This window comes from Macrosteles quadrilineatus, unplaced genomic scaffold, assembly GCF_028750875.1.
Source record: "Macrosteles quadrilineatus isolate MER2022 unplaced genomic scaffold, UCM_ALF_1.0 Scaffold_2__2_contigs__length_208266976, whole genome shotgun sequence".
Taxonomy (NCBI): domain Eukaryota; kingdom Metazoa; phylum Arthropoda; class Insecta; order Hemiptera; family Cicadellidae; genus Macrosteles; species Macrosteles quadrilineatus.
This window is the reverse complement of record NW_026542595.1, coordinates 47,838,844-47,863,941: the sequence shown is the minus strand read 5'-3', so window position 1 is coordinate 47,863,941 and position 25,098 is coordinate 47,838,844. Positions and strand designations below refer to the sequence as shown.

General features: G+C 36.2%; 2 protein-coding genes across 11 annotated transcripts in view; one reads left to right on the top strand and one right to left on the bottom strand.

The window, feature by feature from the left end:
* The window catches only part of LOC128984156 (nose resistant to fluoxetine protein 6-like), a 69,825-nt gene extending 60,422 nt beyond the window's left edge, over positions 1-9,403 (top strand). Inside the window, exons 19-22 of the mRNA XM_054403447.1 lie at positions 666-855; positions 1,132-1,277; positions 2,412-2,517; positions 8,068-9,403. Coding sequence (XP_054259422.1) covers positions 666-855; positions 1,132-1,277; positions 2,412-2,517; positions 8,068-8,150 — 525 coding nt within the window. The 3' untranslated portion in view covers positions 8,151-9,403. The remainder of the gene's footprint in view (positions 1-665; positions 856-1,131; positions 1,278-2,411; positions 2,518-8,067) is intronic.
* Positions 9,404-12,512: 3,109 nt separating this feature from the next.
* LOC128987600 (phosphatidylcholine:ceramide cholinephosphotransferase 1-like) overlaps positions 12,513-25,098 on the bottom strand; it is a 156,368-nt gene continuing 143,782 nt past the window's right edge. For 8 of the 10 annotated variants that reach the window (XM_054408533.1, XM_054408541.1, XM_054408542.1 and 5 more), the window contains one exon: positions 12,513-23,451. In XM_054408533.1, coding sequence (XP_054264508.1) covers positions 23,296-23,451 — 156 coding nt within the window. In that variant the 3' untranslated portion in view covers positions 12,513-23,295. The remainder of the gene's footprint in view (positions 23,452-25,098) is intronic. The other 2 variants (XR_008490253.1, XM_054408537.1) reach the window with 2 other exon arrangements.

The following is a 25,098-nucleotide window of genomic DNA, read 5'->3' as shown; positions in this document are numbered from 1 at the left end:
CTATACTCGTAACTTCTAAGAGAGGTTATGGTTTTGTTTATAACCTCTCATTGCCACTGACAGTGATGCAATGAAACAGTGTATCAAACACTAATTACATCAATCAACAATTAAATTGGCCTGAACAGCTGATTTGTTGAATTTTGAATCATTACAATTTTGCTTCTCCTCTCTCAATCCTTGAACCTCATTGGTCCGTTACCCGTATTGTTATGAGTAAAACTATGCTGTTATGAAAGTAAACAATGCTGTTATGGGATACTTTTCAATTCTAAGAACTGTACTGAAACACAGCTGATTCTTGTACAGTACTGTCATTTCATTGATTTTCTTAGTTTACATGTTGCATTTGTTGTTAAAGTGTGTTATGTTGTGTGTGTTTCTAAAGTTATGTGCTTAATCTGTACTAATAATTATTAGTGAGTAAACTGGTGAATTTCATAACCATAATTTTCCTTGAGACCGTTGCATTTAACCACAACGGGTTCTGTTGCTAGGATTATTACATCATATTTGGCATTTTATGTTTTCCCGTGACGCGGGTTCTAGGACTTAGTCCTCTCCAACCTTTCATTTCCTCTGGGCTCTAAAAGCTTTCTGAGGGTGAAACTTTGTGTCTCTGTAATATTTAATGAATACTAAATTCTTCTACTACTTTGTTCCAGTGGAAGCTCTGGGTTGGTTGGGTTGTCTCAGTCTTTTTTATATTATTCAGCATCTTCTTTGTCAACTACTTCCTGGCTCCCTCGTACGTGTACAACCCCATTGTAGACACTGTTTACCACATACTCCACAGACATCTGCTGGCTCTGGGCTTCTCATGGATCATCCTAGTGTGTACTCTAGGATATGGAGGTGAACACAAAAACATTATAAAAATAAATTGGATGTCTCGTAAGTAAACAGCCAAACTCCAGGAAATGGCTGTATGGGTTACAATAAAGAGAAATCCTAATATGAATGGTTTTCCAAAAACACTAAATGGTTTAAGCAATAAAATAAAAACCAATCACAGTTGCTATTTTATTTCCATAAGGTGCATGCTATTAAAAATACTCGTAATATAATTAAGTTGACTACTTTAAATCAAATGTGTGAAAAATTGACAAACTTAGCTGATTTTTTGTGTAGGATTTGTAGACAAGTTCCTGTCTTGGAGAGGTTGGATTCCCATGGCTAGACTGACATACTGTGCCTACCTCACTCATGTGTTCATTCAGAACTCACAAACTAACAGCATGAGGACTACCACGTCTCTGCATTCCACCTACGTGATAGTAAGTGTTAGACAGTTAACATGAAGATATGACATGAGTGTTGATATAATTACATCAAAGAGAATTAAATTATCTTTTCCCATCTCCTAAACCACCCTAGCGATCCCTCCCCCCTCACAACCATGAGGGGAGATGGATACATGTTACCGTGTTAAAAAAGAATTCAATAGAATACTAAGAGAAGTAAACCTTTATTTAACTTCAATTTAAAAACAACAAAAAAACCATTATTAGGGAGAATACTTGCTACTTAAAATGGAAATCTAAGTACTCATAAAATTTGATGCTATTTTAATATGGAATAAATCTGACAATTTTAAGGAAGTGTTTTAGTGAAAATCCAACTAGGGCCTACCTATGCAATTAGAGATTTGCTTGTTTGAAATGATCAGTGGACACCTTATGTTACCATGTAAATACATTTATATATGAATTTGAATGAATGTGGTTTTTTGGCCTCTGGGGACTTAAAAAAGAACGAAGTAAACCGGTTCTGGGTCTAGGTCTTACCATAGGACCTACGGCCATAGCTTATTCCTTACGTGGGAAATTCGCTAATAGTGGTTGTTTTCATTCCCATTTACATATGATCAGTGGTTTAGTTTAGTCGTAAAGTCTTTAATGCGGGAACGCTAACCATTGTGGTATAAAAAATAAGGGTTGTCTATCAATATTCATCATGTCACCTTTGTTCATCGAACAAGTTGTTCTTTGGATAAAGCGCAGTTCCCATGCGTTTCCACTCCACTACTCCACTACATATGATCAATATAATTTATTATATGTTGACAACAAGCTTTAGTCAATATCAACATACTTAAACATTTCCAAAATTAATCATATTTGAAAACCAGTAACTATTTTTCAGAAATTTGTAAAAAAACGTTCTTATGATAACCTATTTTTCTGTTAGCCTACCTACATATTTCTCTATTTATTTACAACATGGAAGCGAAGGGTTAATGTTGTAAAGAAACTTTGAAATTGTGGGTCCAAGCATTAAACAAACAAATTTTTAAATGGCTTAGTAGTTGTTAATCAAAAATTAGATCTGGACGTTCATATGACAATATCGTCAATATCATCCATCTATCATGAGTTTGGTTAACACTTACAATGTAACCTGTGTTGCAGTATTTCCTCTTCGCAGCAGACACAGTGATCAGTTTCCTGTCGGCTGCAGCTCTATACCTCATTGTGGAAGCTCCTGTAGCTAATATCACCTCTTACTTTTTTGAAGGTAAATTTTATTCTCACTTTTCCTTTCTTTTTTATAAATATTCATTTCTTCTAAATATTTGAGACAAAAATATGCCCCTAGCCAACACCAAAGAAGGACCACGCATCGTGTTTTATAAAACACCAGGTTATCAGTTTAGGCACTGGAATCAATGGTTATTGGTTATGTTATAACTTAGTTTTCAGTTAACTAAAAATGTGATTAACACTCAACTTGGATTACATTATTTTAGCAAATCAGTTTGTAAAATAAGTGTGCATCTGCATGACAAGCTAGTCTCCTTGCATCTAAAGATTGCATCCCCTCTACTAATCCTTTCTGAAAAGAAAAAAAGAAAAAAAACTAGAAAACTCTTTTAATGATTTGCTTTAGTAAAGTATTTCTTTACTAGCATACTACCTGTTGTAATATTTTAAACCATGTGCTGGAAAGACAGGCGGATACATTGCAATTTGTGTGATGGATAGTACGGTATGTACTGTATTTGAATTTTAAAACGGGCACCTAAATTTAACTTGAATATGTGTTTTCCAAAAAACAACAACTCTAGAATAAAGAGAAGCAATAATGTATTTTCTTGTTTGTGTGTGTCCACGGCAATTCCTGATACCAACACCTGACACTCGCCCTTAAAACTCTTGAATTATTCTCCCAAGTGGAGGTGTTTAGGGATAATCTAAGTAAAACTACGATGAAAAACGAATTTAAACTATAAAATAATCAAATGTATTTCTCATTAATGTTTTCATGACAAGGAACAATATTGGACACTAAAACAGACAGCTGATAGTAAAAACAACATTCATATCATCTGTATGACTATTACAAATAACTAGTAAAGGCAGGCATTTTCAACACTTTCCCTTATTTGCATAGTCCAAGATTTTCTCGCAGAACTTGAAGTCTTGGTCGAGGTATAGGCTTCGTCAGTATATCTGCTAGTTGATATTCTGAACCGATGTGCTTTACAGTCAGCATACTTATATTTATCCTGTCTCGAATGAACAGGTACTTCCGCTGAATATGTTTTGTACGAAAGTGAAACTCGGGGTTTTCACAGAGTTTTCTTGCTGATTCGTTGTCAACTTTCAGGATAGGAACAGCAGACAATCCTATAAGTTCTTTGAACAAACGAGCAATCCAGATTGTTTCTTTTGAACCAAGATTAGCTGCAATGATTTCAGCTTCACAAGTTGAGTCCGCAACTAACTCCTGACGACGACTTAGCCAAGTGATAGCTGCACCCGCGTATTTAATAATAACTCCACTTGTTGAACGCATTGTAGTTGGACAACCAGCAAAGTCCGCGTCACTATAGCACTCCAGTAGACGTGTTTTAGGTTTGGATTGGTACACTAGCTTCTGGTCCACAGTGCCGGCCAAATAGCGTATAACACGCTTTGCTCTTGTGACATCATCTTGTGTAGGATTTTCTAAGTGACGTGATAGAACACTTACACTAAATGCAATGTCAAAACGAGTACCACGAGCAACATAAAGTAGGGCTCCAACTGCCGATCGGTATGGAAAATCGGAGGCTTTCCCTGGTGTTTGAGCAGTGAGCTTCTCTATGGGAGTAAGTACTGGCTTGCATCCTTCCATGTTGAATCGAGAAACGATCTTCTTGATATACGCTGATTGGCAGACCAATATATCACCATCACTTTGAGAAATTTCGAGTCCGAGAAAGTATGACACTTCTTTAGCAACAATTTCAAATTGTGAACGAAGTTGCCCAATAAATAAGTCCATTTCAGTCTGACTAGTCGCTGCGACTAATCCGTCATCAACATAGAATGCAACGATGATTTTTCCAGCAGGGGTAGGACAAATGTAGACGCAGGGATCTTCACGGCTCTGTCGAAATCCTAAGCCTTTCATGAAGTCGTCAAACCGTTTATTCCAGCATCGAGGTGCCTGTTTCAGGCCGTATAAGCTGCGTTTGAGACAACAAACACGATTTGTCCCATCTGAATATCCTTCAGGCTGCTTCATAAAAATCTCTTCTTCAACGTCTCCGTACAAGAACGCAGTTGAGACGTCAAACTGCCGTAGAACCATCTTCTCAACAGCTGCGATGGACAATATTGATCGAACGACCTCCAGACGAGCAACCGGGCTGAAGGTTTCGGCATAATCAATACCAGGTCTTTGTGCACATCCTTTGATGACCAATCTCGCTCGATATTTGTCAACACTTCCATCAGGATTGCGCTTTATTCGGTAGACCCACTTGTTGTTCCCATTTGGCTTCTTTCCCGGAGGGAGTTCGGTCAATTCCCATGCACCGTGTTTATGCATGGACCCCATTTCTTTGTCCATTGCTGTTTTCCATTCAGCACTATCTTCTGAACTGATGGCTTCAGTGTAAGACTTAGTTCCATCGTCAACAAGAAGAACTTCAGCAAAGTTTGACGAGACGTAATCGTTTAGCCACTCGGGTTGCCTTATTTCCCGAGTCGAGTGCCGAGTTGCAGGATCGTTGGATAACTCTCTATCTTCACTATCACTGCTACTTGAAGGGACTTCAGTCGGTATAGGCGCATTATTACCCTTCACTGGAGAACTAGGCTCGTCAATAGTCTCTTCAACTTCTTGCCAATCTTCTTCGACGTCATTGGTTTTCTCAATCTTGATGGGCCACTCAACTTTCTTGTCACAGTCTCCAACGATTTCTTGAAAAACGACGTCACGAGAAACTACGATATCTCTTCTCTCTGGGACGTAGATTCGATATCGTTCATCGCCATCGTATCCAACTAGGTAACCAACCACAGCTTTCTTGTCCATTTTCCGCCTCTTCTGCACAGGAACATGGACGTAGCACTTTGAGCTGACCACTTGCAGATGTTTGATCCTCGGCTTTTGACCAAACCAGAGCTCAAAGGGTGATTTGTTGGCAACTGCTGACTTTCCCACTCGGTTCAAAACGTAGCCAGCAGTGATGACTAGTTCCGCCCAGATCGCTGCAGGAAATGTTACATTTGGATTGGCGTACTTGAAGGTCCGGGCCATTTCGACGATTGTTCTGCTCTCTCTCTCTCTACAGCACCATTTTGCTCGGGTGTATATGGCGCTGTCAGACGTTGGTTAACACCATATTCTCTGAGAATTTGACGAACTTCAGCGTTGTCAAACTCACCACCGTTGTCGCTGAGAAACTCTTTGACGTGATGACCAATCGTGCGTGCTTTAGACAACACTTCACGCAACGCTTCCTTCACAGCAGATTTTTCCCTTGCGACAAAACAGTATCGGTACCTTGAAAAGTGGTCTTTTATGACGATCAAGTATCGGCGACCTCCGAAGGATGGGTCAAACGGGCCGCAAACATCACCGGATAACAACTCACCGGGGGCTGAGGGGCGTTCTCGTGTTCCAAATGGTAGACGGTGTGCCTTTCCGAACTGACACGGTTCGCAGATCTCGTAGTTGGCTGGCACTTTGATACCCATTTCGTATTCGAGCTTCGATCGGACGTAGCGTTTATCCATGTGACCCCAGCGCTCATGATATAACTGCAGAATGCGATTGTCTTCTACTGCATTAGCGCAAACCTCAGATGGTTGAACTGTGTGAAATGAGGCACGATACAAAGTTCCACCACAGTTTCGAGTACCTTTGAATACAGTTTTTTCGTTAATAGTGAACCGACACTCGGTATTAGTCGATTCAAACCTGCTATTAGGGTTTCGATCATGAGCTGCGAGAATGGACACTAAGTTCCGAGAAACGTCAGGAACATACCATACATCGTTGAGTGTGAACGTTTCCAGTTTTCCATTTTCATAGTTCGCTACTTCAACGACTCCACTGCCAAGAGCTTTTATAACTTCCTTTCCCGCCGCCTATACTGTTGCGTTCGAGTTTGCAGGAAAAGGTTTGTACTCCGTGAACCAACTCAGATTTGACGTAATGTGCCGCGTAGCGCCATTGTCGATCCACCACTGGTCGTTCGTGGTCACGATATTCATGTCACTGCTGATGGAAATCAGCGCACTTCGGTTGTCGGTCACGTTACCTTGCGAGCCCTTCGTTCTCTTCTTATCAGTGTCACTCGTTTTTGAACTAGTGCTAATGCCGTTAGCTCGAGCTGGATACGCAGGCTTGCCGTCAGCTTTCCATTTAGAGCACTGGCGAATCCAATGACCTTTCCCCGAACAGTATTTGCACGAAGTGTCACCTTTTGGTTTCCTATTCTTCTGACCACCGCTGTTTGTGGCACTAAGAATGTCACCAGCTTTTGAAGTAGGAGCAACATTACGCTCATGAAGGATCAATGCAGATGAAATATCTTCAAGTTTCTTGCTCTCGTTTGCCTTCATAAGTAAGTAGCTAGGCTTGAACGATTCAAAACGCTTCGGCAAAATGTGTAACACTTTTGACACAAACAGGAGCTCAAGAAAATCTTCGACTGTTTGGATGTTACGTGTTTTGAGGCCAGCTGCAAATTCGCGGTTTTGATTCTTCAATCTTGAAAGCACGGTCGGGGCATCCTCGGTATCATCCCATTCCATACTGAAGAAATCCAAACACTGACGAAACAACTGATCTTCTGCCTTGTTATCGAACTGCTCGATCAAAATGTCCCACGCTTCCTTAGCTGATAATCTTCCGGAAATACGTTGATGTAGATCATCAACTGAGAAATAACTATTTTTGCCTGAGTCGTGGATTTGTTGAATTTCTGAAGTTCTTCCTTTTCGGCTTTAGTCGGAGGCTCAGAGAGGGTAGGCTTTACTCTCTTTCCTTCAACGATCTCAACCGCGTCGAACAACTCTAGAACGTCCAACACTCGATCTTTCCACGTCGGCCAATCTTCTGCTTCTTTCAATGGTTTTATACCTTTCACGTATTCCATTTTTAGAGCTGGACGAACTCGATCGAAAGATATACCAAAGAAACAATACTCTTGAGACAGAAAAATACGTCAGTATAAATTGTTCTTACCGTGTACGTAGTAGACTAGATTTCCCAACACTGTTATGTACATAAAACGATGCTGGCGACCATAACCTCTTGAATTATTCTCCCAAGTGGAGGTGTTTAGGGATAATCTAAGTAAAACTACGATGAAAAACGAATTTAAACTATAAAATAATCAAATGTATTTCTCATTAATGTTTTCATGACAAGGAACAATATTGGACACTAAAACAGACAGCTGATAGTAAAAACAACATTCATATCATCTGTATGACTATTACAAATAACTAGTAAAGGCAGGCATTTTCAACAAAAACAGCTTTAGTATCTCATGTTATATGTTTGTGAAAACCATTATTAGTAGGCCCTACTGCATTCTAGAAGATGTAATAGCTTTGAAAATTGTAAAACCTCATAAATCAGCACGTTAGATGGTTTTAAAATTTTGTTACCTGACACACTGCTCAGTGTGTTGTTGACCATTAAATCCACAGACCATTGGTGATATATTCAGAAGCTCCATAACATTTTCATGGCAAAGTTTCAAAGTAAAGCTTTTGTGATAGATAAGTCATGCAGAATGTCTTAAATCTTGATATTAAAAAGTTTTATGTTTTATTTCAGGAAATAAAAAACCAAAGAACAGTGAAGACACATCAAACAACGCACCGACCCTTCCTGTCTTCAAATATAAATCGTCTTCGTGACAAATTGCTTCAAAAAATTAATCAGCCCATTCAGCCCAATATACTAGTCTTGGATATATGTGCACACATGACCAATGTGAAACTAGTATTTGCAGACATCACATAGGCTACATGTTATTTATAAGTAGACTAAACCTACACCTGAATACCTGATGGACAAGTATATGGTATTCAGATTAATGTCCATGGAGTTAGGGGCTCAGTGTGCATATTCTCTAAAGTTTACAAACAAGCCAAAATACTCTTATTGTAACTGGTATTGTAACTTGTATTGTTATTGTAACATTGAAAAATCTTTAAAATCACTAATTCTTACATACCTCAACAACGGTTGAATAATTTTTGAGTTCATTGATAATTTTATTTGATTGAGGTAATATTTAAATAAATAATTAATTAATTAAAAGCTAAGTGTTGTAAGATCACCTCAGCAGCAATAGAATGATGTTTTTACTTTTTTCTCTTCATTTTATAATAAGTTAGAGTGAAGTTTTAGTGTTTTATGTTATTTTTTATAAATGTTTGATGATGTGTACTTAACTACTTACTCAAATGTATTTTCTATAGTCTGTTAGTTTTTAAAACTGGGATTTTAATGCACACATATTATATTTTATAAATATTTAATACTATGCACCAATTTTAAGTAACCATTTGGCTATACCACATTTTTAAACACGCATATAAGAATGCCAATTAGATAATTTAGTTAATAATATCCATTGTTGAATCAGGTACAAATAGAAGAATCTCAAAAGTGTTAACTCATAACAACACAAATTAAACCCAAATGATTGAACACTTAAATTTTAGAGATAATAATTGATTAGAAACAATAAGAGGTACTTAAGGAATTCTTAATCAAGTTATTCCTAAAGCTGGGTTTCCTAGGCGCGGAAATGGTGAGCGGAGAGAGGAATGTGGAGAGCGGACTCGACTTGTCTTAGGTAGTTTAATGTTACTGTTTTCCTAGAAGCGGAGCGGAACACCATGTTAATCTCTTTTCTGCTCTCCGCTTCCGCGCCTAGGAAAACCCAGCTTAACTGACAGATAACTGCCTAATCTAATAGTTTATAGTAAGTTTATTAGTAGTTTATCAAGCTGAAACAGCTTATAATTATTTAAATTGCATTGTACTTCCTATTACAATATGATTAAGAAGACTAATCCCTGCTGTTGCAAATGTACATATAAATAGATTCACCAAATGTTAATTAAATATTTGTAAATAAATATTTCTATAAGAAAAAGTTCTTACCTGAGAAATTTTTGAGATACTAAACACAACCTCTAATATCTAAACTCTAAAGACATAACTCCAATTTTCTACACCTTGTTAATTGTTCCATCACATCATGATTTGAATAGTGAATGAGAAAGCATTATAATTTGTGAGACACAACAGGAAAGAGCAAGTTACAAAGTAAAGCTAAGCTTTACAAGCATGCCCGATAATGTTTTCCACCCCTTGTCTGGTTGTTAACCCTAGCAGTGGCCAATGTTAGAAGTGTGGAATGGCCAGTCCATTTTGGTGATTTTGCAGACTTTTTTTGAAAATTCGTAAAAATTTAACCTTAGAAGTAAACTTAGTCAACCTCATATTCCTTTTGTTCGAAAAGAATAGGAGATTTTAGAAATAGTAATATAATAATGATTTAGAAAGTTTTTTTTCAGTAAAGTGAAAAGAATAAAAACTTTTTTTACGTGTTAGGTGCATAATAATGTAATAAACGGAAAACCGAAAATACAACCGCAAAAAATACAACCTTTTATAAGCACAATTTCACACTATTCAGTAAATATTCATGCATGATAAAATGCATGAGATTACTGTTATATACACACACACATTTCTCTAACAATATGAAATAATAACGAATTTAGTAATAAATCGTTGATAACACGAGAGCGAAAACACACAGGCGAAACAATACATGCAATGGAGAATACAAGGGACTTTGTGTATGAGACCTTGACAGTGGTGGCGTACTATCGTCGTCTTAGGGTGCGTTAACAAAGAAAGCTTATTACAAGTAACTTACTTTCAGCGCTTCTTCCAAGCGCTTGAGAATGCTGTTGTGTGTTCACAACAAACGTTTGCATTTCAAGCTCAGTGTAGTCTCAGCTCTGGTTGAGACAATATCTTCCTCAAGTGATGAAGGGTTAACTTTGATTGCAAACGTAGAATTAAAAATTCGTTGAAGGAAAGTAGGTGTTCATGCAATTAACCACGGAAGCGGTAGGTTTGGAGAATACCACAATCTATTTCCTAAATTGAAATTGAACAAAGTGAGGTTTTTCTTATACGAGAATGGAGTTAACAACGTTTAATTATATCCTCAAGAAAATTGAAAGTGTTTTAGTGAAGTTTTGGTGGTATTGGCATAAGCAACGTATCCATGCACCAGAACGAATTTTGGACCAATAATAAAACTTAAAAAATAATCAAAGGGTGTTTCAAACACCCTATGTAGCTGGTTAATTATGATGCAAATAAGTAAAAGTATACAAGTTTCATCTATAAAAAATCCAACACTTAATTAATATTGAATTAAATGTGTTTGTCTACCATCTTCATACATGTATGTTATATTTGTCCTATTGTTTAGGTTATTGAAAATTCTAGGAAAAAACCACAATACGTGGGTAATATATTTTTTTTTTATTGGAAGCTCTAAATACTTGAGCAATCAACTCATCGAAATCCATAATGGACTAAATGACTCGTTCGGTCAACAAGAGCCAGAAAACAAGTACGAAACGTTCTTGCGTGCTTGCTAGCCGGCACAAGCTTTGTCTGTGAACGCACAAGCTTGACACTATGTTAACTTTTCTCACGCCGGTTCGAGCTTGCAAGCGCTTGCCAACAAGCGCTTGTAACAAGCTTTCTTTGTGAACGCACCCTTAGTGAGAGAAACCGGAAATAACCCTGAGTGCAGGGCTGCCACTATCACAAGCTACATTTCTTCCTCTTCAAAGACATATTATATGACTAGTAATAATAACTTACACTGTATGTAATTCATATTTTCCGTACTAGCGTATTACGCTGGTTGGCCATTTGTTATAAATTTCAAAAACAGCTATTTTCATAAAATCGTACCTGTTGTGCAATCAATATTTCGTTCTAAATATCAATACCACAACGAAGATCAAATCAATGGCTATCCAGTGGTACCACCCGCAACATCCCAAGACGAAAATACCCCCCGCAGCAGTGTAATGCCAAACAAGTCGTGTTTTGACAGTTCCCAAGTGTCAGCTGCAAAAGTCGTGCCGCGCCAAAAATTCATTTGATTTCTAATTGTCGTGACATTGTTATATACCTGCTACAGGGTTTGTTTATATAATAAAATGAAAGTTCAGAATGTGATCTTTCGAATGGTATATATATTGATTATAAGCGGTTTTTTCACCGTTAAAAAAATTTCGGCCCATACTAGCGTATTACTCTGGTGGCCATTCTAGGCGTCACGGCGAACGAGCGTATTACGCTCGTTGGCCACTCCTGGGGTTAAAGTATTTTCCCCTAAAAACCATATTTAACAAATTTGATCGAGCCTATACATCAGTTACTAGAACACCACTCCACGATGCAATTTTATCATTGTAAGTTTTTTTAATTTACTTGGTCCTGGGCCGTCAAAACACTTTTAGCAGATTTAAGGATTGAATAGTGTGCTTACATTTGTGGAACTAAAATAAAAGGATCCAACCCGCAGAGGGAATGCTCTGCAGGCTGTAAACCTTGGTATGCATCTCGACAGACAAATTACATAATATCAGCAAACGTAGCGTTTGAAGTGAAAACTACAAGCGCCACATTTTGGCGACATTGGTTTTAAGCGTGTGTTTGCATGTGATTGATCCCATTTGCTCCTAGGTACTTGGCTAATGCACGTTTGACAAACGCGGGGTCTACCGCCCTCATGTTAAACTGTCTTGAAATTTACTTATTGTTCTAACATAGAACAGGTTGTAAATAAATACAAAAAAAATGATGTATTAGTAAAGGTTTGATAAAAGGTCTTTGATAATGAAGAAAAAAACAAAGGATTTGCAGAGTATAAAGAAAATTGGCAGATTAAAGTAAATGACCACACAGATTAATTATGATGGAATCAAACCTAAATTTTAGAACAAAAGTTGTTTTTATTTGATAATGTCAATGTCATAGAGCTGGTGGTTGATCATCACTCTACATCACTGTGTAGATCCACTAAACAGACAGTGAGAATTAATCTGTATGGGAGAATGACCTCTTCTAAAAACCATACAATTATTTGCTTACAATACTAATGTTAGAAGAGGATTTGACTGAAGATGAACCTAATTTATTAAGGTGTGAAGAAATGTTTCAAGTAATGACATAAAAACTTTATTATCACGTTACAAAAACAACATTTCCACAAGGAAACACCGGGACCAACCTTCATTACAATCACAATCCAGCCGGACCCTGAAAAGATGTTTTTACCGATAATATATCATATATAAACAAGAAAAAATAAATATTAATCGATCAAGATTGCTAACAGTTTATCTATATTCACATTATTTATCAGCCTTATTTGTTAAACAAAAGTATACACAGTTACTCTAAGAAGCACAACACAATGTTCAAACAAACAGACGGAGATTCATCAGTAAAAAAATATAGGCACATTTCATTGATATTAACACTGAGTTCCATCTCGAATCACACACCTTAACACAAGATACAAACATAAGAGTTCGTTGTCAGAGACGACAAAGTACTGGCTGGGCTCAAGATTACTGGCTGTGAACAAATGAGTTTGTGCTTCAACAGCAAACTTGAACAAGTACCGGTACGAGGTAAGCTACTATACAACTGTACACTGTACACTACCCTCACACATGTATAAATATATCTCAAAGTATCAACTCTTATAATGATATATGAAAATACCTACAGTGGATGGATAGATAGGAACAATATCACAATGTTATAAGAAACATAACTGAATTACAGAACATATTATAATACAGACCACCATTTTTGCCGTTTTAAAAACTACAGTGTAGAGGTGGACAGGTAAACCGATCTGACTTTTTGTTTTTGGATACTCAGATTTCCTTAGATCCTATTAGAATATCGAAATGCAATACATAAGTCTATGTTTATGTTATAAATGTTCAAACTTTGATAATAAATAGGTAAACCATACAACATGTTAAAAATAGTTTTTGCTAAAAACTGTAATTTGAAAGCAAAGACTTCTATTCAACTATTTTGCACTAATGAACAATAATTTCCACCTGAACTTAGGGTCCACTTTTAAATTTATAAGAGTTTAAGGGGGAATCAGTTGATGTCATTATTTTAAGGAATATTAAAGCAATATACTGGTATTTCATGTGCATCCAAAAATTATCTTTATAATAAAACTAAAAAAAAAAAAAAACAGATAGTTATAAAAGATGGTATGAAATAAATACAGCTAACACACATTAAACATATAGGAAGCAAAGTAACCCACTAGACTTGACTTACATTATTCCATTTCCCTCTCATAACTGATTCCAGCAAAAACTAAGTAGGTTAAGAATAGTGATGTGTCGATATCAAAATTTATCGATTCTCGATACCGATACCAGAAAAATCGATTCTCTGTACCGATACCATTTAATTATTGTTGGAATTTTTTTTCCAAATTTTCTGAATGGATTGGTTATATACTACACCAACCCCTATCTTTATGTCCTTCCATTAACAATTTTTGAGGAAATGGAGTTTTTTGCAAGTAAAGAAAGATTTATGCAGCAATTATTCATTCCAACTCTTAATTAAGTTTAACCCCTTCTAAAGCCTCCCTTCTTCTTGGTGAGTCGGTGGCTCAGTTGGTAGCGTCACGGACTTCGGGCCCAAGGCAGCGATGTCGTGGGTTCGGATCCTGATCACTGCCACTACAATTTATCAGTACAGTTCACCTTTGTACTGTACCGGCTCACCCCTTGCTTTGCTGGATACGTTCCACGCACGGGCAGTTAGTCTATGTGGACGGGCAAATGCAAGGATAAATGAATTGATCTAACAACAAATGCCAAAAAGAAAGTGATATTATTGCGGTGTGCCTGAAATATTCAGTCAAGCCAAATTAAGTTAGTCATCGCCAGTGGTTGTGGAGATATCATTTTTCTCTTCTGGGATCACTGCAAAGTCCGAAATATCTCCCACAATCACTGACTTTCGCGGTTGCAGAAAAATCATACCTTCCGCGGTCCTGAAGACAGCATCATCAACTCCAGCGGTTAAGGAAACATCATCTTTGTCGATCGTGGCAAAGAACATCTTCCAAGGCCGTCATCATCATCATCGTCTTTCGCAGTCATGGAAATGTTATCTTCGTCTTCCGCGATCACGGCGAAATCACAAAAATCTTCTGAGGCTGCGTAGTTCGCTTATAATGATATATGGAAAAACCTACATTGGATGGATATAAAGGAACAATATCACAATGTTGTAAGATACATTACTGAAATACAAAAAAAGTAAGTGTATCATAATTGACTCCCTTGGTCACAAAAACGTCATCGTTGTCGTCCGCGATCCCTTCAATATCATACATATTTCCTGAGGCTGTGTAGACGTCATCATCATTTCCCATGTCATGTCATCATTTCATGTCATTGAAACATCATTGTCGTCGTCCGCAATGGCGGCAAAATCATTCAAATCTCCTGCTACCGTGTAGACATCATTGACTCCCGCGGTCACGGTAACGTTGTTCATTTCGTCGTCCGCAGTCGCAGCTAAATCACAAAAATCTTCTGCGGCCATGTAGACATCATCATTAACCCATTCCCGCCTAAAGACGGGCGGCGCCCGTCCTAGCGCGCCAGGTTACGAAAGACTAAAGACGGGCAGCGCCCGTCCTCACGCATAATGCATTATTATATTTTGTTCTCATGATTAAAAACGATCAATAACCATCCACTATGTTTTATTCACTACTATACTTTGTTTTTATACTCTATGCGTTGTCTGCTGGTAGCCTGTAATGTTTTTTTTGTTGTATTATTGATTTGTTGTCATGACGTTGTATTCTAACCTTAGTTGTGCAACAGCGGTTCGTTTTGTTGTTGCTATGGCGTTTCGTCGCGATGATTTATTCTTACAAAGTGATCGTTTTGCTCAGTTTGTTGATGATATTTTAGCGGAAAGTGGTTGTGAAGTGAGTGGTGATGAAGAGGACGAACGAATTATCAGTGATGAAGACGTAAGTGTTCCAAGTGTGTCTAGTCTGCCAAGTTGTAGTTCGGCTAACCTAGCAACCTTGAATCCTACTCTTGATGAATATGACGTTGATTTACCGAATGTTGAAGAAAGTGACAATGTAAATATTGAAAGTAATGTAAATATTCCAAATAATGTAAATATTCCAAATAATGTAAATATTGAAAATCGAGCTCTGAATCCTGGTCGTAATAGGCGTAGACCTAGGCGTGAACCTATTCGCAGACGTAACCGTGTGAACCGTAATGAACCCGTTCGTAGGCCTAGGCCTCGAAAACGCAAAACAAAACCAAAGCCCTGGGACTGGTTTGAGGGTGAAAATGAGGTAGAAAATATTCCTTTTACAGGGAAACACGGGATAAATCCTGTTATATCTAGACAACTGACAGACAAGAGCAATGAACTGGATGTGCTAGATCAGTTTTTGGGAAATAATTTTTGGGAACAGGTATGTGACGAAACAAACAGGAATGCTCACAAATACCTAGATGAGGGCATGCCTAATGTGAAATGGGTAGATTTGACCATTGATGAACTAAAAGCCTATTTTGCTTTAGTGGTACTCATGGCACAAAATGTGAAAGCTAATATCCATGACAACTGGTCGACGAGAAGGGTTTTGCATCAACCTATTTTTGGCGAAACGATGTCACGAGACCGATTCAAAACTATCTCTCGTTTTTTACATTTCTCATCTTCTGTGGACCCTAATGACAAACTAAGAAAAATTAGGCCTATTATTGAGAAGTTGATTGCATCCTATAAGAAAGTATTTACTCCTCAGAAAGAAATTTGTGTTGATGAAAGCCTAATAAAATTTCGAGGCAGACTGAGCTATATACAGTTCAACCCATCAAAACGAGCCAGGTTTGGTATAAAGATATACAAGTTGAATGACTCTAAAACTGGCTATTGTTATGACTTCAAAATTTATACTGGCAAAGAGACAGATATACAGCCCCAAGAAGAAAATGAGGAGAATGTAGATGATCCTGAAAATGGAGAAAATCTTGAGGTTGGCGAAAATCTGACAGAAAATGCTGCAACCCCGGAGAAATCTTTTTTACTTAGTGAAAAAATTGTATTAGAAATTTGTGCAGATCTGTTGGATGAAGGCCGGGTTTTATACTTAGACAACTGGTATAGTTCACCTAAACTCTTTTTAGAGCTTTTGAACAGGCATACGTACGCTGTAGGAGTTGTGAGGTCTGATAGAACAAACTTTCCAAAAGAAATAAAAAACAGACAGCTCCAATTAGGTGAACTTACCTTTTTGCACACTAAGAAAATCTTAGCCCTAAAGTGGAAGGACAGAAAGGATGTAGCCATGCTATCAACCATCCATACCCGACCGGAATATGAGGAAGTCATTCCACAACGAGAGAGAAGACGTCCAAATCCTCAACCACAACTCAAACCAAATGTTGTGATAAACTACAATAACAATATGAACGGTGTGGACAAACAAGACCAACGACTCTCATGCTTCCCAGTGATGCGCAAGTGCATGAAAGGGTACAAGAAATTGTTTTTTTATCTTTTCGATGTTACATTGAACAATGCCCGAGTGATTCATGAGATTGTAACAAAGAAAAAGTCTACTATGTCAAAATTTAGGATAAATTTGGCTGAACAGATTTTGGAAAGTGTCAATCTAACTAACAGACCAGTAGGGGGAAGGCCATCGGTTGCAGCTGAATCACCACTGCGGTTACAGGCCAGGCATTGGGGTCATTTTATAAGGAAGATTTTGCCCACTTCTAAGCAAAGGCCTTCAAGGAAGTGTAGAGTATGTAGTGCTCAAGGCAGGAGAAGTGAAACCGTTTACGAGTGCAGGAAGTGCCTTGTGCCTCTGCACTTAGAAACATGTTTCGAGGTGTTTCACACCCAAACAAACTTTTGAAACCCCGAAAAAAGTTGTAAATAGAGTGTAAATAGTGTGTAAATAGTGTAAAACTGTATATAATATTGTGGCAGAGAGGTCTGGAGCTCACAAATAAGCAAAAAAAGTAAGTGATCAATCTTATATTTATTATATTAGGCTGCAAGGTTTTCTTGAGTATTCGACGAATCACGTTTTTGGTTATAATATGCTTGGTAATTGTACGGTGGTAAGAATAATTATAATATAATCATATTGAGAATGAAAACCCCAACACTTTGAGTACCCACAATGATATTTGGAACGAAACTTTTTTCCCCTGAAATTTCCTAAAATTTCCCTGAAATTCCGGGGAAATTCCCTGAAATTCCGGGAAATTTCCCTGAAATTCCCTAAAATTTCCCTGACAACTAATTTTACCTATTTTATAGTTAAAAATTAATATAATCATGCTAAGAATATAATTTACCATTTATTTCAATACTCACAACACCATAACTTAGTACACATGCAATTTTTGTGAAAAGCTTCTATTAGGCCTATTCAGGCCTATTTTGTTGATTGCAGAGTTTTACAAAAACAGCTATAAAATGAAGGATTTTATATATAAACAAACCAAATAAAGTTTTTTGTGTAAGGAATTGAATACTATTTATGAATTTGGCCAAGAAATTGATTGAAAAAAAAATTAAAAATACTTTTTTTAGGTATGCTTTCATAAAATATATTTTTTTATAAATATATATAAAATCCATATATATTTTTAAAATTGCGATAAAAATTTTTTGATTGGAAATTAGTGTCACATAAAAGGAAATTTTATGTAGATCAATTTAAACACAAGTGTTAGCCATTTATTTCATAAATTACAGTTTTTATGGATTTTTTACTAAAACACTGCCCATTGGCCCATTTTAACTCAGTTCTAACTGCATGCTACTAGACAAATAACTCAGTCAGGAATGGGTTAACTCCCGCGGTCACGGAAACATCATCGTCGTCGTCTGCATTCGCGGCAAAATCATGAACATCTTCCGCTTCAGTGTAGACATCATCGTCGTCTTCCGAGATCACGGCAGAATCATTAACATCTCCCGGGGTCACGGAAAAGTCGTCATTGTCTTGCACGTTCGCGGGAATATCGATAATTTTCCGATTGCACGGGGGTATCGGTATCGGAATCAACTTTTGATGATCATTTCTCAATACCGATACCAACGGTCAAGTATAGGTGGTATCGAGAATCGGTATTGAGAATCGACACATCCCTAAGAAATAACGTTAACTAACTAAAATCAGCACGATTAAAAATTAACTACTCATTAGTGTTAATGCACCATAATAGGTATTTACGAATAATTTTCTTTATCAATTACTATCCACATTTACTATATACAGTTATACCTAACCTAGATAAAATAACACTCTTACTGTACAACTAATAACAATTCTCAAAGCTGCTAACATGTTGATTATGCAACCTACAACATTAAAATGCACTCCTGGAATATACGTAGTTATAACATGATAATAAAGTGGCATGCTAACACATTGTAGACGTCCGAGGTTGATATTTTAGAAATATTGGTTAGTCACAATGGCAATAAACCGAAATTCAAGAGGATTTATAGTTTCGGTATTTGTTTATAGCTTACTTTGTTTATAATCCATATATGAATCCTAAAGTACCCATGAACTTTTGAGAACACTACAAGTCACCCCCATTAACCATACACTTAATATGTTCGTCATGACGAGAAACCTTGCGCAAAACTATCCATTATTTCATAAATTGCCCTTTAAGGTCGTAATTCCTCTCTAAAGGGAACTTTCGATATGCCCAACGTTAAAAATCTCAGCTGTTTTTATTTGTTTGTTATTCTTTCAATTTATTACCTTCTTGAAATCAGGTGTGATTATTTTTTTGTATTACTGTATTCTGTTTTGTTTATGTCAGCTTATCTTAACCAATGAAGTCAAACAGGTTGAAGCCCGTGGGTAACAGCTAGTTTGTTTAACTTACTAATTTCATCCTGCCACACAGCTGATACAGTTCAATCAAATTCAAAATCCATACAATATTTAGATTTGTATTTTCCTCAGATAAGGAATAGCATTTGTCGTGCCTTCACTGTTGGGTTTAAGCCCTGATGAAGGCAAAAACCAGGAAGTCTACATTCTTCATAAAAGAGAATTTGATCAAACTGTCACATTTGAGTTTTGTTTTTAAATGTTTACCATGAAACATGGAAATTCCTAATTTTCATTACATCCATTCTGTAGGGCTTGAGAAAACAAACAATTTTGTATATTGATGCATTTTTGTACAAAATACTCCTGCCGCAGCAAACCTACAGACTAACCGAATTTCCATTTGCCTGACTTGATTTTCAATTAAATCTATTTCAATACCAACTTTCCACCAACTTTAAGGGCTGCCTGTGCCCTTTAAAATACACTTGTCTCAATTCTTAAACCTTATTGTAAAACTGCGAACTGAAGCAAATATTTTGACACCTGAAATGTTTAAATTAAAGTAAGAACAACTCAAAAGTAAGTGCCGCATGGATTCTTTAGCTTTTATATTTGTTTATTTACAACAAAGCCTTCATTTTGATATACCTACCTACCTTCAAACATCACCTCTTATCTCTTATCTTTTCTTAACTTCAAGTTTCAACTTGAATAGTTATTTTGTGTTGAATTTCTTACTGACAGGAAACGGTTTGAATCAGTTTTGATTCGGTTCTTTACCAAGGGACGTAGAACACATCCATTAGTTTTTTTTGTTTTTTTTTTTTACTCACTAAGCCCTTTAGGTTTGTTAGCTCATAAACCCATCCTAAAAAGAACTCTATTATCATGTTGATGAGAAACCTAAGCATGGTCCAAGATTAGCTGTAGCTCACTTGGACACATACTCTATGAAAGTGAAGTTGGCTGACTCCGGTCAAACTGTCATGCTACGCAATAGTCCGTAATCTTTTCAAACTGACTAAGAAGGAATTTCCCTTAAAAGCAACCTTTGCAATGACTTTAAATAAGGTATATGGACAAACGGTAACAAAGGAAGGGTTGCACGCACCAGACTCTGTTTTTTTTACCCATTCAGTTTGTGTGGCTTTGTCAAGGGTGCGCTTTTTCAGTGAAAACTATGTTTGTGTAATTACAAAGCCACCAAAAGAAAAATCGTAAATTACCAAATTATTGCATACTTCAAAAATAGTGTTCAAATAGGTCCTGTAAACATGTAAAAATGTAAATAACTTAACAGTATATTTTGAAAAGGTTAATTAAAATGTAAACCTACATCTATTCCTGAAGTAAGAAACCATACTTTAATCAACGATGCACTTACTACGCAGAATTAACTATGTTGTGTACCTTAATAAGTGGGATTAGAGAAGGATTCAGTGTGAATGCTTCGCACAGGTCGGTTAGTCTTGCATGAAATGAAAATTTCATTTAAAAATTGTGTTTATCGACCAAAATTTATAATAATGATCATAGTTTATCGCCAAAATGATTGTCAGCTGTTGTAATTTTGGTTGCATAATCAACATAAATTAAAGATACATCAATATGCATTAACTTTATAGCTTTCCTCTAGGTTTGTACTTTATAAAAAATATAATTCTGAAAGATTGTAACAAAAAGAGGATACAATTTTATTGCTCCATAATTCTACTTCTTACAAATATACTATTTTCTTAGTGGTGTTGCAAAAGTACAATTTACTAAATTACGTTTATGAGACAAACTACTTTTGCTATTTTTAAACAATAAAAAAATTTTTGTATATAGAAGAGGTGTGTTATTTTGGCTGTTTTGAGTAATATATTGTTATTGAATACTGTTTGAAGCCAACAACGTTAGTATGTGAAAAGTATTTACAATAACAATTGGGAAGTTTAATATAAGTTGTTGATACATGGACGCCCACAGAGGGAGGCATGGTCTTCCCTGAGATAAATAAAATAAATCAGCGTAATTGGTGAATAATCACAACCAAAATAATGTAACAAAAGGCTTACACAAGAGAAAGAGATAAAATAACTATCTGAATAAGAAACCTCAATAAGTAATAAGTTCTATTAGAAACAGTTAAATATATAGAAGCACAGTTAAACAAGTCAAGGAAAAAAATAAATGTATTTAAAACAGATTCTTTATACGTAAATCATCCTTTAAATGTAGAACAAATATTTTGACCTTTTATTTTAAATGGATCACTTTTAGTTTTAACACTTGTTTAAATTTTATACCTTGTTTTTAGTAGTTTAAAATATATGTATAAATATTGTAGAGACAAACAAGTAGCCTATATTATAAATGTTTTTTAAGAGAATTCCAACTTTTACACATATAAAAAATATGTTTTGGTACATTTTATATTAAAATTGTTAGCAGGGGCATTTTTCGGGAACCCTGGAAGAACATTCCAGTGTTCCCCTAAAAGAATTTCTGTAGGCGTCCTTGAATAGATAAACCCATCATTGTAAATTTTATCTCAGATCATATTTCTAGTTCACTATTTAAACATTGTTTAAAACCAAATACAACACCATTTATATGTAAATTGAATGATGCAGTAGGCAATGCAAGATGAAAATTATTCCAATTGAATCAAACAAATTTCAAACATAATATACATCCACATCCTATACAAGTATTTACAGCAATCAATAACCAAAGACCTGATGGAAAGAGGCTAACGGAAGACACTAGATATGCCTAGCCTAAGCAGGTATTATTTACAACTCAGGTAGCCCCACTAGCAACACTCTGCATCCTAGGTCTACAAAACTTTGTACAGTACAAGAATTCCTATCATATTTGAAAACTAAGAACACGCATGTTTTAAATGATTAGATACAATTTTAATAACCTTATAACTTTGAGGAATTGCAAGTTTGTGCTACATAGATAATATAGAAATAATTAATATTGAGGTAAGGGTCTGAAATTTAAAACTTATGATTTAAAGCCAAACCTGTTGTAAAAGATTCATAGTTTTCTTCACTTAGTATTTTGTTTTAGTGGGATAAGCGGATAGTAGCTTTACAGTCTCATGTACACTATAGACAGGATGTGACAAAGTAATTACCATAAAAGAAAGATCACATAGATTATCAAATAAATTATTACCTCAAGGCAGTTAAACAAATGATGCTGCATGACAATTTATCTTAACAATACATCAGCTAAGTCGACAAACTTGCAATTGTTTTTGGTACTAATCAACACCTATTGTTTAAACCTTTTCAATGGATTTACTACATGATCACAGTTCAGTCTTAAGAGTTATTAATTCAAAGATCCTACAGAAACATTACCAGTGAATTTACAATGAAAACCCTAGTAGGACAAATAAAACCGATACATATTTTTCTAGCTATTATGTCTATAGATCAGCTAACTAGTAGCTATTTACAGACTACTATTCTCGTAAGTGGTATTTTTCAATATTTGTATATATTATTTGGCAAACTCCAAAAAGATGTTTAAATACTTTTTCTACAACATTTTCGTCCAAAGTTATGTAATTAAATGCACGATTATATTATAAAATACTGGCACATAAGAGAGTACCAACTTAGTTGTAGTAAAATTCTTTTCTTGTAGAACTAGGTACAGATTACACTGGTCTAAAAGATTCAAACCAAAGAACATGTGATTGTAAATACACACTGATATTTTAATCAATTGATTAGTTAACTCTAAGGTTAAGATTATAAATAAGTTATACATAACTAAATGTCCTAACTTTCACTGTAACAGTTATCGATTTGAACGATGTAAAAGTAACCTAAATACGATGGTAGTTTAAAAAAATAGACATGCAGTTTTACTCACAGATTTACTCAGTAATGTAAATAACAACAAAATGTATAAAGAAAATGTTAAGATAAAAAAAGTTGTAAAAAGCTGTAAGGTACTAACGATTTTTCCAAACCACGAAGAAACAAATCTTACAGTTGCTAGCTGTCCTGGTTGGATGCGTACTAACTGTCACGGTTGGGATGTTTGGCGAGGAACCGCCGAGGCCAAGGCAGCGGCCAGTCGTGGACCCGTGGTAGAGGTCCTCCCACGTTGCCTTCAAAGTACTGGAATATCCTGAACCACCAGGCTCTCGACAACAGGTTGTTGGGACTTCTGTTCTGCTCAACACACAAAACACTAAATTAGATACACCACAACTACCTATACAATTAGGGGTCTTGATCCTGGGATTAACGGGATTTCAAAACCTATATTTATATTTATTTTTTGGTGAATTTGAGGAGTTTTACTAACAAAAAATAAATAAAAATACGTCCAATAACAGTAGAAACACATATACAGGGTGGTAGAAAAGTCCCGGAACAGTTAAATATATTTGTTACTAATAAAGATAAAGTAACCTTTCTGTGTACTTTCTGGAATCTTTCTCTTTCTGGAACGAATCTTTCTGGACCTCCAGAAAGCGTTCGACAGCCTTGACAGAACCATTCTAATAAACAAATTAAGACAACTCAACATCGATAACCTGGCTCTTAAATGGATTATCAGCTATTTCTCAGATCGAAACCAACAAGTCGAAATTGAACACCAACAAAAATCCTTCAAAATTAAAACAAGATCCACCCTCACAACAACAATACAAGGAATTCCCCAAGGCTCCATCCTTGGACCCCTTTTCTTCATTATTTATATAAACTCTTTCCCGGACTTTCTACCCATGGACAAGACCATCATAATGTATGCTGATGACACCACCATTTTATCTCCAACTTCACCTCAAAATGAGAACTCAACCACTGAAGAGACCCTCAAACTGGCTACCGACATCTGCTCCACATTAAACCTACAAATTAACAAATCCAAAACCATCAACGTAAATTTCTCAACAATCAACCGAACCAACACACTACCCCCTGCCAACCCAAGCAAACCAGAACCCATAGCCTCAGCCACAACAACTAAATTCCTTGGCATTACCATCGACAGCAATTTAAACTGGCATGACCACATATCCTCTCTGGACAGCAAACTCTCATCATCTCTTTTTGCAATTCGAAGAATAAGGTCCATCACCAACAAGAAAACTACCAAAATTGCCTACTTCGCCCTTTTTGAATGCCATATTAGGCTTGGCATTATCGCCTGGGGATCTGCCTCAATCACACAAATAAATAAGCTAATATCGCTCCAAGAAAAAGCCATAAGGACGATAGAATGCCTTCAACCATCAACAGACTGCAAACCCTACTTTACTTCCAACCGGATCCTAACCATCACATCCATCTATATCCTAGAAACCACCAAAATTCTCAAACTAAACCCCCCAAAAACCAGAGGAGACTGCCATAAATATAAACTTAGGAACACAGATCTAAATTTCGACATACAACAACACAGGCTAACTAAAACTAGTAAAACCCCCCAAATTGCTGGATCAAAAATTTTCAATGCCCTCCCTGATTACCTTAAACAAATAGCCAACACAACAACCTTCACAAGAAAATTAAAAGAATACCTGATTGAAAGACCATACTACACCCTAAAAGATTTCTTTGACGACCACAAACATCTCAACAAATGAACTCACCCACACACACACACATACACACACACACACACAAACACACCTACCCTAACCTCAAGATTTGACAATTCCCTGGTCTTCAAGACTACGGAGAAGAGGAACCTGTATGTATGTATGTATGTATGTAGTAATGATACTTGGTATAAAAATAATAGCTATAAATATCTACTGTTTTAAGCTATTATCACTTTTTTATGCCTTAAGGGGGACGGCCCATGAG